The 12,490-nt window shown below is 35.5% G+C and overlaps 1 protein-coding gene across 2 annotated transcripts; it reads left to right on the plus strand.

Annotated features, from left to right (window-relative positions):
• The first annotated feature begins 815 nt into the window (after nt 1-815).
• On the plus strand, nt 816-12,395 carry LOC122138470 (rho GTPase-activating protein 20-like). 2 transcript variants are annotated; one of them, XM_042731107.1, is made up of 15 exons: nt 816-1,372; nt 2,683-2,765; nt 3,341-3,508; nt 4,151-4,300; nt 4,417-4,458; nt 4,543-4,627; nt 4,714-4,791; nt 4,935-5,001; nt 5,139-5,291; nt 5,676-5,869; nt 7,526-7,690; nt 8,123-8,253; nt 8,471-8,651; nt 8,809-8,920; nt 9,804-12,395. In XM_042731107.1, exons 1-15 carry the CDS (start codon nt 1,298-1,300, stop codon nt 10,919-10,921), a joined length of 2,802 nt encoding a protein of 933 aa, XP_042587041.1. In that variant the 5' UTR covers nt 816-1,297; the 3' UTR covers nt 10,922-12,395. The 2 variants fall into 2 exon arrangements, with proteins under 2 accessions (XP_042587041.1, XP_042587042.1); XM_042731108.1 differs by having other exon boundaries at nt 2,686-2,765.
• The last annotated feature ends 95 nt before the right edge of the window (nt 12,396-12,490 follow it).

Raw genomic sequence — 12,490 nt, forward strand, 5'->3', positions numbered from 1 at the left:
TAACAGATAGACATGTGAAATTCTCTACATTCCCATCTCTTCTTTATCTTTGTACACATTCATTCCAGACATCCCTCTTTTTCTTTGTTCTTTCTGCCTGATTACATATTTACTTATGCATTCTAGGAATTATTGAAATATGTTACATGTGTATGTCTGCTGATATCAAAAGAATGTTTTGATGAGAAATGTGAATGACTTGCACCAACAGTAAGGGAACCTTTCAAAACAGTGATACTAGAGAATAGGTCTTTAACCAATGAATGTTGCTCATTAATCTAATTTTGTAGATTAGATCTGTGGCCTTTTAGAAATGTACTAATACCTTATAATCAAATATTTTAAATGGTCAAAGTGCACATTCTTCGTCTGGGATTTTATCAAGTAGGTGAGGGTGACAGACTCACAATTATCAGATTTTGTAATTGAAAATTAACTGTGAAAATTTATATAAATTTAATAATATACTGTAGGGATGGTCAGTTTTGGTGTTTGCATAGTTACTGCATTTTTGACTTTATAGTTCAGAGGGTTGTGGCTTACTTTATTAGAAGGTCAGCACTATAGTGTATGATAGTCTCATTTCTGATTTTGACATTAGACGTTTTTTTTTTTTTTTTTTGTTTGTGTGTGTGTGTAAAAGACAGATTTGCTAAATGCAGCTATATGAACTGTGGCTAGACAAAATCAGTATACAAAATGGACAATCTAACAGAGTTCAGTAAGGAAAGTATGATTATAGTTTGAGCAACCGTCAATCAAACTGGCTACATCTGGTGAGAAAAGAGGCTTAAGCTTGTCTGACCATTTACTCATCCCGGTAAGGAGGGGGCAGGGTTATGAAGATAAACTTGCCTAAGGAATTATTATTGCTAAATACTGAATAGATTCTTCCCAAATATTTGTCAAAATGTCTTATTTCCAAAGACAAACAGATATAATTAAAGAAAATTGTTTCACAAGATATAAAGATTCTCTCCTTTGTCAAAACTACCCATATGTTGTATACACACAGATCATATCCCATTAGATCCCGCCTCCTAAATCCTCCCCCTGCTGCTCAGAGACACAGACACAATCTTCCATCTTTCAGAGAGGAAAGACAAACACATTGTTCAAAGTGTGGAGCTTGCGAGTTGGAGGGGATAACTGAACACACCCCTGGATTTTGTATTTTGAAAGAGAAAAGGAGAGGAGCAAAGGGAGGATTACTCATAGGCAGATGATGATATGGAAGCATTGATCTGATCAGTCCTCTAAATCACCTACACACAATCTTTTTACTTGGATTTTAAACATGGGACCACTATATGAGGCAGGATGGCAGAAAAGAAGCCGGACCAAAAGTTTTGGGGAATACCAGCACTCTAAGGTAAGTAACGGAATATAAAAAGGTGCTCATTGCTGTACACAACACCAATCTATACCAATTTAAGTAGCCTATTTCATTTACATAACAATAGTTACCATGCCAAACTCTTTCTTCCATTTAGCAATATGGCATTGGTTTGTTTTGTTAAGATCACATAGTTTTACCAGATTCAACAGAAAAACAGCATGTCTGGTGAACAGCTATGATTTTCCAGGGTTCAGCCTCAGCATTTAAAACTCCATTATGAAGATTAACAAAAAAAATTCAGTAAAATAATTAAAAAGTAGATTTCAAAGCAAAAGGAGATTGTAGAAAGTGAAAATAAAATGAGTGCAATGTTGAAAAAGGCACATAAAAATAGCCCAGAAAAGGACAGGACAACTTCAATACAAGGGAGTACTGAATCATTCATACACAGCTGTACTGTGATTTTGCAGACAACACATTTTAAACTTCAGAAATTAAGTTGGCAAGTTATGGCAACAAAATAATAATAATATAATAAATAAAATAATTATATAAATAATAATTTAAAATATTTTTAATACCAAGGGGATGCCGTGGCCTAATGGTTAGAGAGTTTGACTCCTAACCCTAAGGTTGTGGGTTCGAGTCTCGGGCCTTGAGCAATGCACCGAACCCCCAACTGCTCCCCGGGCGCCTACTATGGCACCTATAAATGGCTGCCTACTGCTCCGGGTGTGTGTTCATGGTGTGTGTGTGTTCACTGCTGTGTGTGTGCACTTTGGATGGGTTAAATGCAGAGCACGAGTTCTGAGTATGGGGCGCCATACTTGGCTGAATGTCACGTCACTTTCAAAGCCCTGCCTTGTGGGCAATGCTCTTATATATTGTGCCTCTGGTGACCCAAGTTTGAGTCCTTACCTGTCCTGTTCTCCTCTATCAGTGCTTCTTGTCTCTGCTTAGCCTATCAAAATAAAGGCAAAATGGTTAAAAAAATACAACTTTAAAAAGAAAAACAATAATAATAACCATAACTTTTATAGAAGTATTAAAAACAATAAAAAGTAAATTAGTTAAAAAATATTTAAAGGAGGAGCGTAAATTTTACAACAAATGCAATATCATCAACCATAACCATATGTATAATAAAAATTAAAAACAATAAAAGTAAATGAATCAATTTAGAAAATAACTGAAAAATATATATAAGGAGGCGAGTAAAGGTTTTGCAGTAAATGATAATTGTGCTGTCAAACCAAATATCAGCATGGCTGTGATCACCTGTGTGTTTTTATCTTATTCTCTTTTATTATATTACATTACTCACTCTGTTATTTTTTCTCTAGAAGTCTTTCTCTCAGCGCAGACAGTCGGCACCCTCTGTTATTCTCAGCAAAGCCCTTATAAAAAAGTCAAAATCTGTCGCCAGGTATGATTTTTGAAAACTAAAACTGTGTGTATGTAATAATGCATTCTGTAAACATACTGTAAATATCAGACTGCGTGGCCATTAGATTATTTTACAATCTGTTTCAGTCTCAATGAGCAGTTTGTTTCCCACTTCTGGCACAATGTCACAGGCAGTGCTTATGAATATATTTGCATTTCACTGAAAGGCGAGAATGAAGAGATGCTGTAGAACCAGCCTGTGTGTGGTCTCACAACTAGTACCAGCACATTTTTTAGTGCGTGAAAGAGTGACACAGAGAAACAATGTTGTCTGCCATCAGAAAGGCTGACTGAAGAGTATGTGTACTTTCTGAAAACTACCTTTTGTCTGATGTTCAGCTGTAACACTGGAGCTAATTTATCAATGAAGCACGTGAAAGAGCACTCAAGTCAGAAGCTTTGATTAATCACAGACGGATTGATGAACTGGACGTGTTTTCATATGCAAATATTTAAGGGAAAATGCCTGGCCTGGAGATTGTGTATTTTGCATATGTTTTTTAATGTTGTCCTCTTAAGTACTTAAGTACTCTTTTTCTCTCATGTGTGTGTCAGGGATTGTGCATCTCAGGTTAGGCAGGACATTTTTGCCCTGATCCAGTCTCTGCTCAGCCCAACCAGGAAGCTCATTTGCCAAGGCAATGTGGTGCTGCAGACAGGCCTTCAGACCCAAGAGAGATTCCTGATCCTCTTCAATGATCTTCTCATCATCACCAAGGCAAAGTATGGAGGAGGAAATGCACTGAGAAGAATTAAAATACATAGAAGTCATCCAAATATTGAAATGCACATACATTTAGAAATTTGGGGTTGGTAATGTTTTTAAAAAAAGTCTCCTTTGCTCAACAAGGCTGCATTTACTGGATCAGTAAAATTATACAGTAGAAATATTTTTAGAATTTAAAATAACGGTTTCCCATATTTTAAAATGCAATTTATTCTTGTGACAGCAAAGCTGAATTTTCAGCAGCAAGTTACTCCAGTCTGCAGTGTGACATAATCCTTTGAAATCCTTGTAATATGCTGATTTCTTCTTATTATCAATACTGAAAAGAGTTGTACTGCTTAATATTATTGTGCAAACTGTGATACTGTTTTGCAGGATTTTTCAATGCATAGGATGTTTATTTGACAACATTTATTTGAAATATAAATATGTTGTAAATGTCTTTGTGGTCACTTTAATTAATCAATTTAATTTGTCCTTCCTTAATAAAAGTATTCAATTAAATAAACAAACAAAATGACCCCAAATTTCAAAATGGTAGTATATGGAGCTACAAAGTTAAAGTGGTAAGATGGCATAGTTCTAATAATTTGGTCTTGGAATAATTTGAGATTTTTTTATTTTTTTATTTTTTTTAAGTCAGTAATGCAGGTGAAGCAGAAGAAGTGTGTGCGTGTTAGTGAGATGTGGACAGCCAGCTGTGTGGACGAGGTGTGTGAGGCCAATACCGCTTCAGAGAGGAGCTTCGTCATGGGCTGGCCAACTTACAACTGTGTGGCTACTTTTAGGTACACGCGCACACACTCACACTTACAGCAGGCCTATATATAGCCAATCTAAGCAGACCCATTGATTTCTTCCTGTTTTTTTTTTTTTTTTTTTTCGTGTGTGTGTGTGTGCGCAGTACTTCAGAAGAGAAAGACAGATGGATGCTTCTCATTGAAAGGTAAGTTCTTCTACTGTTATAATAAACACAATAAAGAAATAAACCCTGTGTACCTAAATTTCTGTTCTCCCTCTTTTCAATTAGTTGTATACAGGAAGAAAAAAAGAGTGATGATCCAAAGATGATTCCACTCAAGATATTTGCAAAGGATGTTGGGAACTGTGCCTATGTGAGAACTGTTTGTTTTGTTATTTTAAAACGATGTTCTGTAGCTTTGATGTGTAAATGAATGTGTATTTGCTTATATCTCTCTAGGCAAAGACTCTTTTTATCAGCAACACAGACTGCACCTCTGATGTCATTAGCACAGCACTGCAACAGTTTGGTCTTTCAGTATGTTAAAACTGCACAACAACAACTACTAACTAACTAACTCACTCACTAACTATAATGAATGAATGAATGAATGAATAAATAAATGAATTTTATTACTTGTTTTTATTTAACTGATTGATTGCTTTTGTCTTTGTACACAGGGTGGAATAAAAGATTACAAGTTGTGGGTGTGTTCAAAACAAGATGAAACTCCATACCCTTTAATTGGTAAGAGTTTATCAGTACTTCTCACATTATCAAAGCAATCAAACATTTAAGATGTGAATTAACAGATTAAAGTAATGTGGTATTATCTGAAACTTTCCCTGCACAGTAGCTTTTTTAAGGGGCTTTTGTTCCACCAGGTCATGAGTGTCCTTACAGCATTAAGATGAGCCACATTCGCCTGCTGCAGCAAGAGGCAGTGAGTTCATCCTACAGCCAAATGGCACTTTTGCCAATTGATGCTCACTGTCAGTTCTTCCTGAAGCCCAGTCAAATAAGCAGAACCTTCACAGGTGAGAGATGACTATTTTCAGAATACTACCATACTACTCGTTCATGCTTGTTTTTGTATGCATGAAATAATCATATATTTTACTTATTGAAAACAATATTTTTAACTTCCGTGATGATTTCCCTTGAATTCTACATGGGTCCACAGACTGTACAGTTCTTTGAAAGTAAAGCCCACACCTATAACAAAACATACACACACACACAAAATCTGAATATTAAGCCATATATTCTACAAATGCATACTTTATAGAAATTATTTGGTTTGAAATCAACCTGTTTCTCATCCCATTTCTTCAGGCTTTCAAATCTCACTCACCCCAACAACTAACACACATACACAATATCTTGAAATGTTGCTTCTTTTTTAATCTTGTTGCATACAGTTGTCCTAGCAGAACAGAAAAGCAGGAGGAAGAGGATGTCTCTTATTAGCTGGGCTTTTAAAAGAGGCTTCAGCATTGAACAGGCTGTCCGATCCGAATCTCCTGGCCCAACTATAAAACCAGCTTCTGGTCATCTGTTTGGTCGACCACTCTGTGATGTGATAAAAGACAATACCCTGCCATCACCCATTGTGGTATGTACTAAAAATACTCAATTTTTAGGCAATTAAAAAGATAATTCATACTGTATTTGAGTTTGACACTGTTGATGATAACATACTAGAGAGACTGGAAAATTTGGTCAGGCTTGCTGGGATGGTAATCAAAGGTTCAGGTCATACTTAGAAGGGAGATGTTATTATGTGAGTATAGCAGAGCATAAGTCTAAGAGGACGTCCATGACATACGGAGTCCCACAAGGCTCAATTCTTGCACCGCTCTTGTTTAGCCTATATATGCTCCCACTAAGTCAAATAATGAGAAAGAACCAAATTTACCTAGCCTTATCGCCAAATGACTACAGCCCCATTGACTCCCTCTGCCAATGCCTTGACGAATTTAAGAGTTGGATGTGCCAAAACTTTCTTCAGTTAAACAAGGAGAAAACTGAAGTCATTAAATTTGGAAACAAAGATGAAGTTCTCAAGGTGAGTGCATACCTTGACTCTAGGAGTCAAACAACTAAAAATCAAGTCAAGAATCTTGGTGTGATTCTGGAGACAGACCTTAGTTTCAGCAGTCTCGTCAAAGCAGTAACTAAATCAGCATACTATCATCTCAAAAACATTGCAAGAATTAGATGTTTTGTTTCTAGTCAAGATTTGGAGAAACTTGTTCATGCCTCTATCACCAGCAGGGTGGACTACTGTAATGGTCTCCTCACCGGCCTTCCCAAAAAGACCATTAGACAGCTGCAGCTCATCCAGAACGCTGCTGCCAGGATTCTGACTAGAACCAGAAAATCTGAGCATATCACACCAGTCCTTTCACTGGCTTCCAGTTACATTTAGGATTGATTTTAAAGTACTTTTACTTGGTTATAAATCATTCAATGGCCTAGGTCCTAAATACATTGCAGATATGCTCACTGAATATAAACCCAACAGACCAGTCAGATCATTAGGATCAAGTCAGTTAGAAATACCAAGGGTTCACACAAAACAAAGGGAGTCCGCTTTTAGCTATTATGCCGCCCACAGGGCTACGTTTCCCAAAAGCATCATAAGCCTAAATTGATCGTAGCTCCATTGGTTTCACTTGGTCTACGTTGTACTTAAGCTCATGATGCTTTTGGAAAATGCAGCCCAGATGTGCCTAAACATTAGCCACATCTAAATACAGACTCAAAACTTATCTGTTCAGCTGTGCATTTAATGGATGAGTTGAATGATTGCACTGTATTTTATGTATAATCATTTTCTATTCTTAACTGTTTCATTTTAAATCATTTTTTAAATACTTTTAAAAGTTTTTAAATTCCTTGTTTTTATTGTTGTGATTATTTTTTGTGATCATTTTAATTCCTTTTATGTAGGCTAATACACACTGAATTACCATTGTGTATGAAATTGCTATATAAATAAACTTGCCTTGCCTTGTATTACTTCATGAACTTCATCACAATGAGAAAGATTTACGGAAGCAGCGTAATATTATACGTTAAGTCTGTTATATTATGTAAATTAAAATATGTATGTAACTCTTTGTATAATTAAATGTCGAAAAGCACCTTTAAACATTTGTATTCCTTTATGAAAAAATTATAATAAACATAATTTTTGTTAAAATATGATAACTTCCATTTACAATAGTATTGCAATCAAACCACCTGTTTTTTTGTTTTTTTAAAGGACATGCTGAAGTGTTTGTGCAGTGAGGGGGCCGTGACACGTGGAATATTCCGGCGCTCTGCTGGAGTGAAGGCCTGCCGAGAATTGAGGGAAAAACTAGATTCTGGTCACTATGAAGAGTCACTCAGTGGAGAACCTGTACTTGTCACTGCTTCAGTGTTCAAGGTAGATATTTATGTATGCGCACTCTTAGGGTCTGTAGAAGTATCACAGTAATGTTTTCGAAAGAAGTATCTTATTCTCACCAAGGCTGATTAAAAATACAGTTGAAATAACACTTTTATATTTGAATATTATTTTAAAATGTAATTTATTCCTGATAATGGCAAAGATGAATTTTCAGGAACCATTACTTCAGTCTTCAGTGTCACATGATCTTTCAGAAATCATTCTAATATGCTTTTATAACATTATAAATGTCTCTACTGCCACACTTTTAATTTAAAGCATCCTTACTGAATAAAAGTATAAATATTCTTTCCAATAAAAAACAACAACAACATTGATCCCATACTATTGAATGGTAGTGTAAGTCAAGAACAAACATTGATTGTATCATGACGACTCTGTTCTCATATCTGTGTTTGTGATTGGTAGGAGTTCTTACGCAATATACCGGGCAGCCTATTGTGTGAGGAGCTCTATGAGCAATGGCTCCAAGCAGTGGAGCAGGAAGGTGAAAGAAATGGACAAATGACAGAGAGAAACCTTTTACAAGAAGTTCAGAGGTAAAGTCCCATTAACGCTCTGATTAGTTTATCTGGTTTTGTATTGCTAGTTAGTAAAGAAGGATAAAACCTTGATAATGATGGATCAAGGATATGATATTACTGCACACCTTAAGCAGATTTAGGTTTAGCAGTCAATTTCCTTTAGCTTTATGAGTTATATAATCATGGAGACCGATAACTTAGATATGGTGATTCTGCCCATGCACATTCACAGGCTTGTTCAGCGTTTACCTAAAGAGAATCTCCTGCTGCTGAGACACATGATAGTGATGCTGCATCACATACAGCTCAATGCTGAGCACAACCAGATGACCTCTTTTAACCTGGCTGTGTGTATAGCACCTAGCTGTCTGTGGAATCTCAAACTACAATCTCATGAAAAAGATGCCAAAAAGGTAAGCGTTCATGCTTTATTATTACTAGATTATTATAATATCTGCAGAGTGCATGAGTATTAGCAGAAGTAATCAACATGAAAATGGCAGTAGGAATAGAAATGTAATAGACAGGAAAGGAAATGTAAATGTAATTGCCAATGTAATCTGTACACAGGTGTGTGACCTTGTGCGTGTCTTGACTGACAACTGCTGTGCGTTGTTTGGGGATGAAATTATAACCCTCTTAAAGGATTTGACTGAAGACAATAGAAGCAACTGCGGATCAGGTTACTAAAAATACTGTCATAATTTACAAACACATACTGTACACACCAATACAAAACAACACCATATAATATTTTGCCAGCCTGAAAAATGTACTTTAGCTAATTTAACTGCTTAACAAAAAAAATTTGTCCTGGGCAGCGATTTATCGCATGCAAAATAAAAGTTTTTGTGTACATAATATATATGTGTGTATACTGTGTATATTTATTATGCATATATAAATACACACACATGCATGCATATATTTAAGAAAAATATGTTGTTTATTTATTAAATATATTTATATACATAATATAAATTATATGAATATATATATATATATATATATATATATATATATATATATATATATATATAAACATGTAAATATTTTCAAAATATATACTGTATGTGTGTGTCTCTATATATACATAATAAATATATACAGTACACATACATATATTATATAAACAAAAACTTTTATTTTGGGTGTGATTAATCACAATTAATTGTTGCCCAGCACAAAAAAATAAATAAGTAAAGTTATTATTGCAATGAATGTTTTATTGATTTTTGTTTTTAATATTTATAATTATTATTCTACTTTTAGTCATTTTAGTACTTCAGCTTAATTTTTTAAAAACTTTTAATTAGCTACCAAGGCAACAACGTTATTTTAAGTTATGTGTGTTTCATCTAATATTTATATTTTATTTAAATTAACAAAAATATATATTTAATAGATTTTTTAATTTAATAACAACACTGTCTTTTCCTAAAATGATCTGAAGACCTCAGATTAGTTCAATATACTGTAATTTCATAAAGTAATAATGGCACATTTTCACACAATTTCTTCAATAGTTTACAGTGAATATATTTCTTTTCTCTTCCTGCCTCTAGTTGCGTCCCTGCAGCAGATGTCAGATTCAGGATATGAAAGTCTAAAGAATGAGGTGAATACTGACACAGAGGACATTTCTAAGGCCCGTCCTCTTAAAGACAGTTGTAGTATGGACTCACTCATGTCACTGAGTGATTGTGACCTCGATTGTCCAGAAAACGACGTGCTGTCTTCTAGCCCATTGGCACAAATCAGAAACTGTACATCTGCAGTGCGTCAACTCCGATCCCTTAAATTACACAGACACTCCATCTCCACCATTGCTTTGACTTCTCATGAGCAGGAAATAACCATAGAAAGTGGAAAACATGAAGAGTTTAAGAGACCTGATGAGGTCAATGATAATGTGTTTTTGGATCAAACCTTTCAACAACTCAATTTCATGAGAGTAAAACAAACTCCACCAACCTCCAATGTATCATCGCCAGTGACTTCACCAATATCCTCACCTGTGAGTTCAATTGATGGTCCATTTGTTCCGTCCACCCGAAAGGCCCTTCATTCTCCTCAGGATTCTCCAGCCAAGGTTGATTTACTCACTCAAAATGGCACAGATTACCAACACTCAGACAACTTGCCCAATGAGAAATTATCTCCACCAAATAATCAGAGGAACTTCACTGATATTAAAGTGGGTTTACAGCCTAAAATGCCCCAAAATCCTCAATCTAATCAGCAGGCCTTAGAAAAGCTCAACAGAAAACCATTCTCACGGACTCCCACTCAAACGTATTTACATAAAAGAAAAGGCCTTTTCTTCAAGGGGCCCGGGAGCCCCATGCACAGCCCTTCAGGAGACCCCAAGGTTTCCCCTGACCCTCAGACCATCAGGTTTACCTGTCAAACCAGGACTGAAGAAGAGGTCAGGCTACCACAGAGTGTGTTTTATGGACAGAGTTGCAAGTTGACGGTGCACAAAATCAGGGGACAGAATGCAGGTTTGAAGTCTACCAAACTTTCTGGGCAGCAGTTGAGGTTTAAAGCACTCGATTTTCACCCCTCCTCTGGAAAAATAGTGAGGGACTACTTTATGGATGCTTCTCCTCTCAGAGAGGAGCAAGCTGTTGGGAGAAGCCAAAAGCTCAGCTGTTGCAGTAGAAGCCAGTGGATTGTGTGAAGCTAATGGGAAGTCATTTCAAAAACAGCACAAACACTGGGACCCTGTTAATGATAATAATCTGCAGTTTCTTATAATTAACAATTACATGCTCCAGATTTATTTATTTATTGCCAAACACCCTAGTTGGAAATCAATTACCATTTCCTTTGTTTTTAGGACATTCAACTTCAGATTATGAGTGCAACTCCATTCAAACAGTGTAGAAACCACTTCAATAGTCTGATTCTTTATTATCTGTTATTAAACCAATCAATTTAAAATCATTCGCAAACCTAAAAATTTGCACTAATTTCAAATGTGAAACACAATCATTAGTGTACACAGAGTACAATAATGGTGACAGTACACATCCTTGTGGGGCCCCCACACTAATTGTCTTAAGACTTGAGAATGTATTATCAATTTTAATTACGTGTGTTCTGTTCTGCAAAAAATCCAAAATCTAAAGAGCATGGGAGTGTTGAATCCCCAATTGCTTTAACTTATCAAAAAGTTTAACTGGAATAATTGTATTAAATGCAGATTTATAGTGCACAAAAAGGACTCTTGGGGGCTTCAAGGTGTTGCAAAATTGAATGGAGACAGAGCCACAGCATCATCAACTGACCTATTAGCCTTATAGGCGAATTGGTGAGAATCCAAACAGATTTTAGAAAGTAGGCACCAATTGCTCAAAGATTTTCATAGCAACTGCAGTTAGGGCCACTGGTCTGTAATCATCTAAGCAACTGATATACAACTTTTTTGGCACTGGAATTATAACAGCTGCTTTTAAACATGCGGGGATATTCTCATTTTACAGTATGATTACATTTTATTAATACATGCCATTTGAGCTTTAGAATGGCTTTTTTTTGGCTAATATTTACAAACATTAGAATAATATGCATGGGATTTTATTATACTTTAACAAAAAAAAAAATTCTCCCTTTTCCTCCTTATGCAAGTCAAACTGAAGCATTTAAAACATTCAAAAACAGCACTCACATTGACAAAATTACCTTTTCAGGATTACATACAGTAGGGATATTAGGGCTGTCACGATTCCTCGATTAAACTCGAATTGATTACATTTTGCCCTTGTCGATTAACCGGCAAAATACCAGAAGTAGTGCATTCCACAGACGATTTCAAAATAAAGGTTTAAACCCTGGCTCTGAGTTTGCATGTTTTGACGTGCACATGTTCTTGTTAGAGAAATGAAAGTGGCTGGCCTCGCATTTCTATCATACATATGTGGGAAAAATATTAAAGATTAAGTGGACATTTTAATTAAATATTTAGTCAATTTTTTAAACAAGGATTAGTTATATATGCTATAAATTGTAAAAACAATCGTCAGGCAGTTGGTGCTCTCTGCAGGGATCATGTACACAAGTGATTAATTGATTTTGATATTTTATTTGAACCAATTATTATTGCCTCATTTTTATTATATGTGTATTTAAAGTGGTTTTAAAGTCTATTGTTTGCTTAGGTCCACAAAAAAAGTTATCCGATTATCGTCAGAATAATTAACACTCGAATTACCAAAATAATCGTTAGTGAGAGCCCTAAGGGATGTAT

This window comes from Cyprinus carpio, chromosome B9 (genome assembly GCF_018340385.1).
Source record: "Cyprinus carpio isolate SPL01 chromosome B9, ASM1834038v1, whole genome shotgun sequence".
NCBI lineage: Eukaryota > Metazoa > Chordata > Actinopteri > Cypriniformes > Cyprinidae > Cyprinus > Cyprinus carpio.

What these genes read in the sequence shown, in the direction of transcription:
- LOC122138470 (XM_042731107.1), top strand. Translation starts at nt 1,298, where the DNA reads ATGGGACCACTATATGAGGCAGGATGGCAGAAAAGAAGCCGGACCAAA. An exon ending in AAGTCAAAATCTGTCGCCAG is followed by an intron (nt 2,766 to 3,340) that starts GTATGATTTTTG and finishes TGTGTGTGTCAG; the next exon opens with GGATTGTGCATCTCAGGTTA. An exon ending in TGCAACAGTTTGGTCTTTCA is followed by an intron (nt 4,792 to 4,934) that starts GTATGTTAAAAC and finishes CTTTGTACACAG; the next exon opens with GGTGGAATAAAAGATTACAA.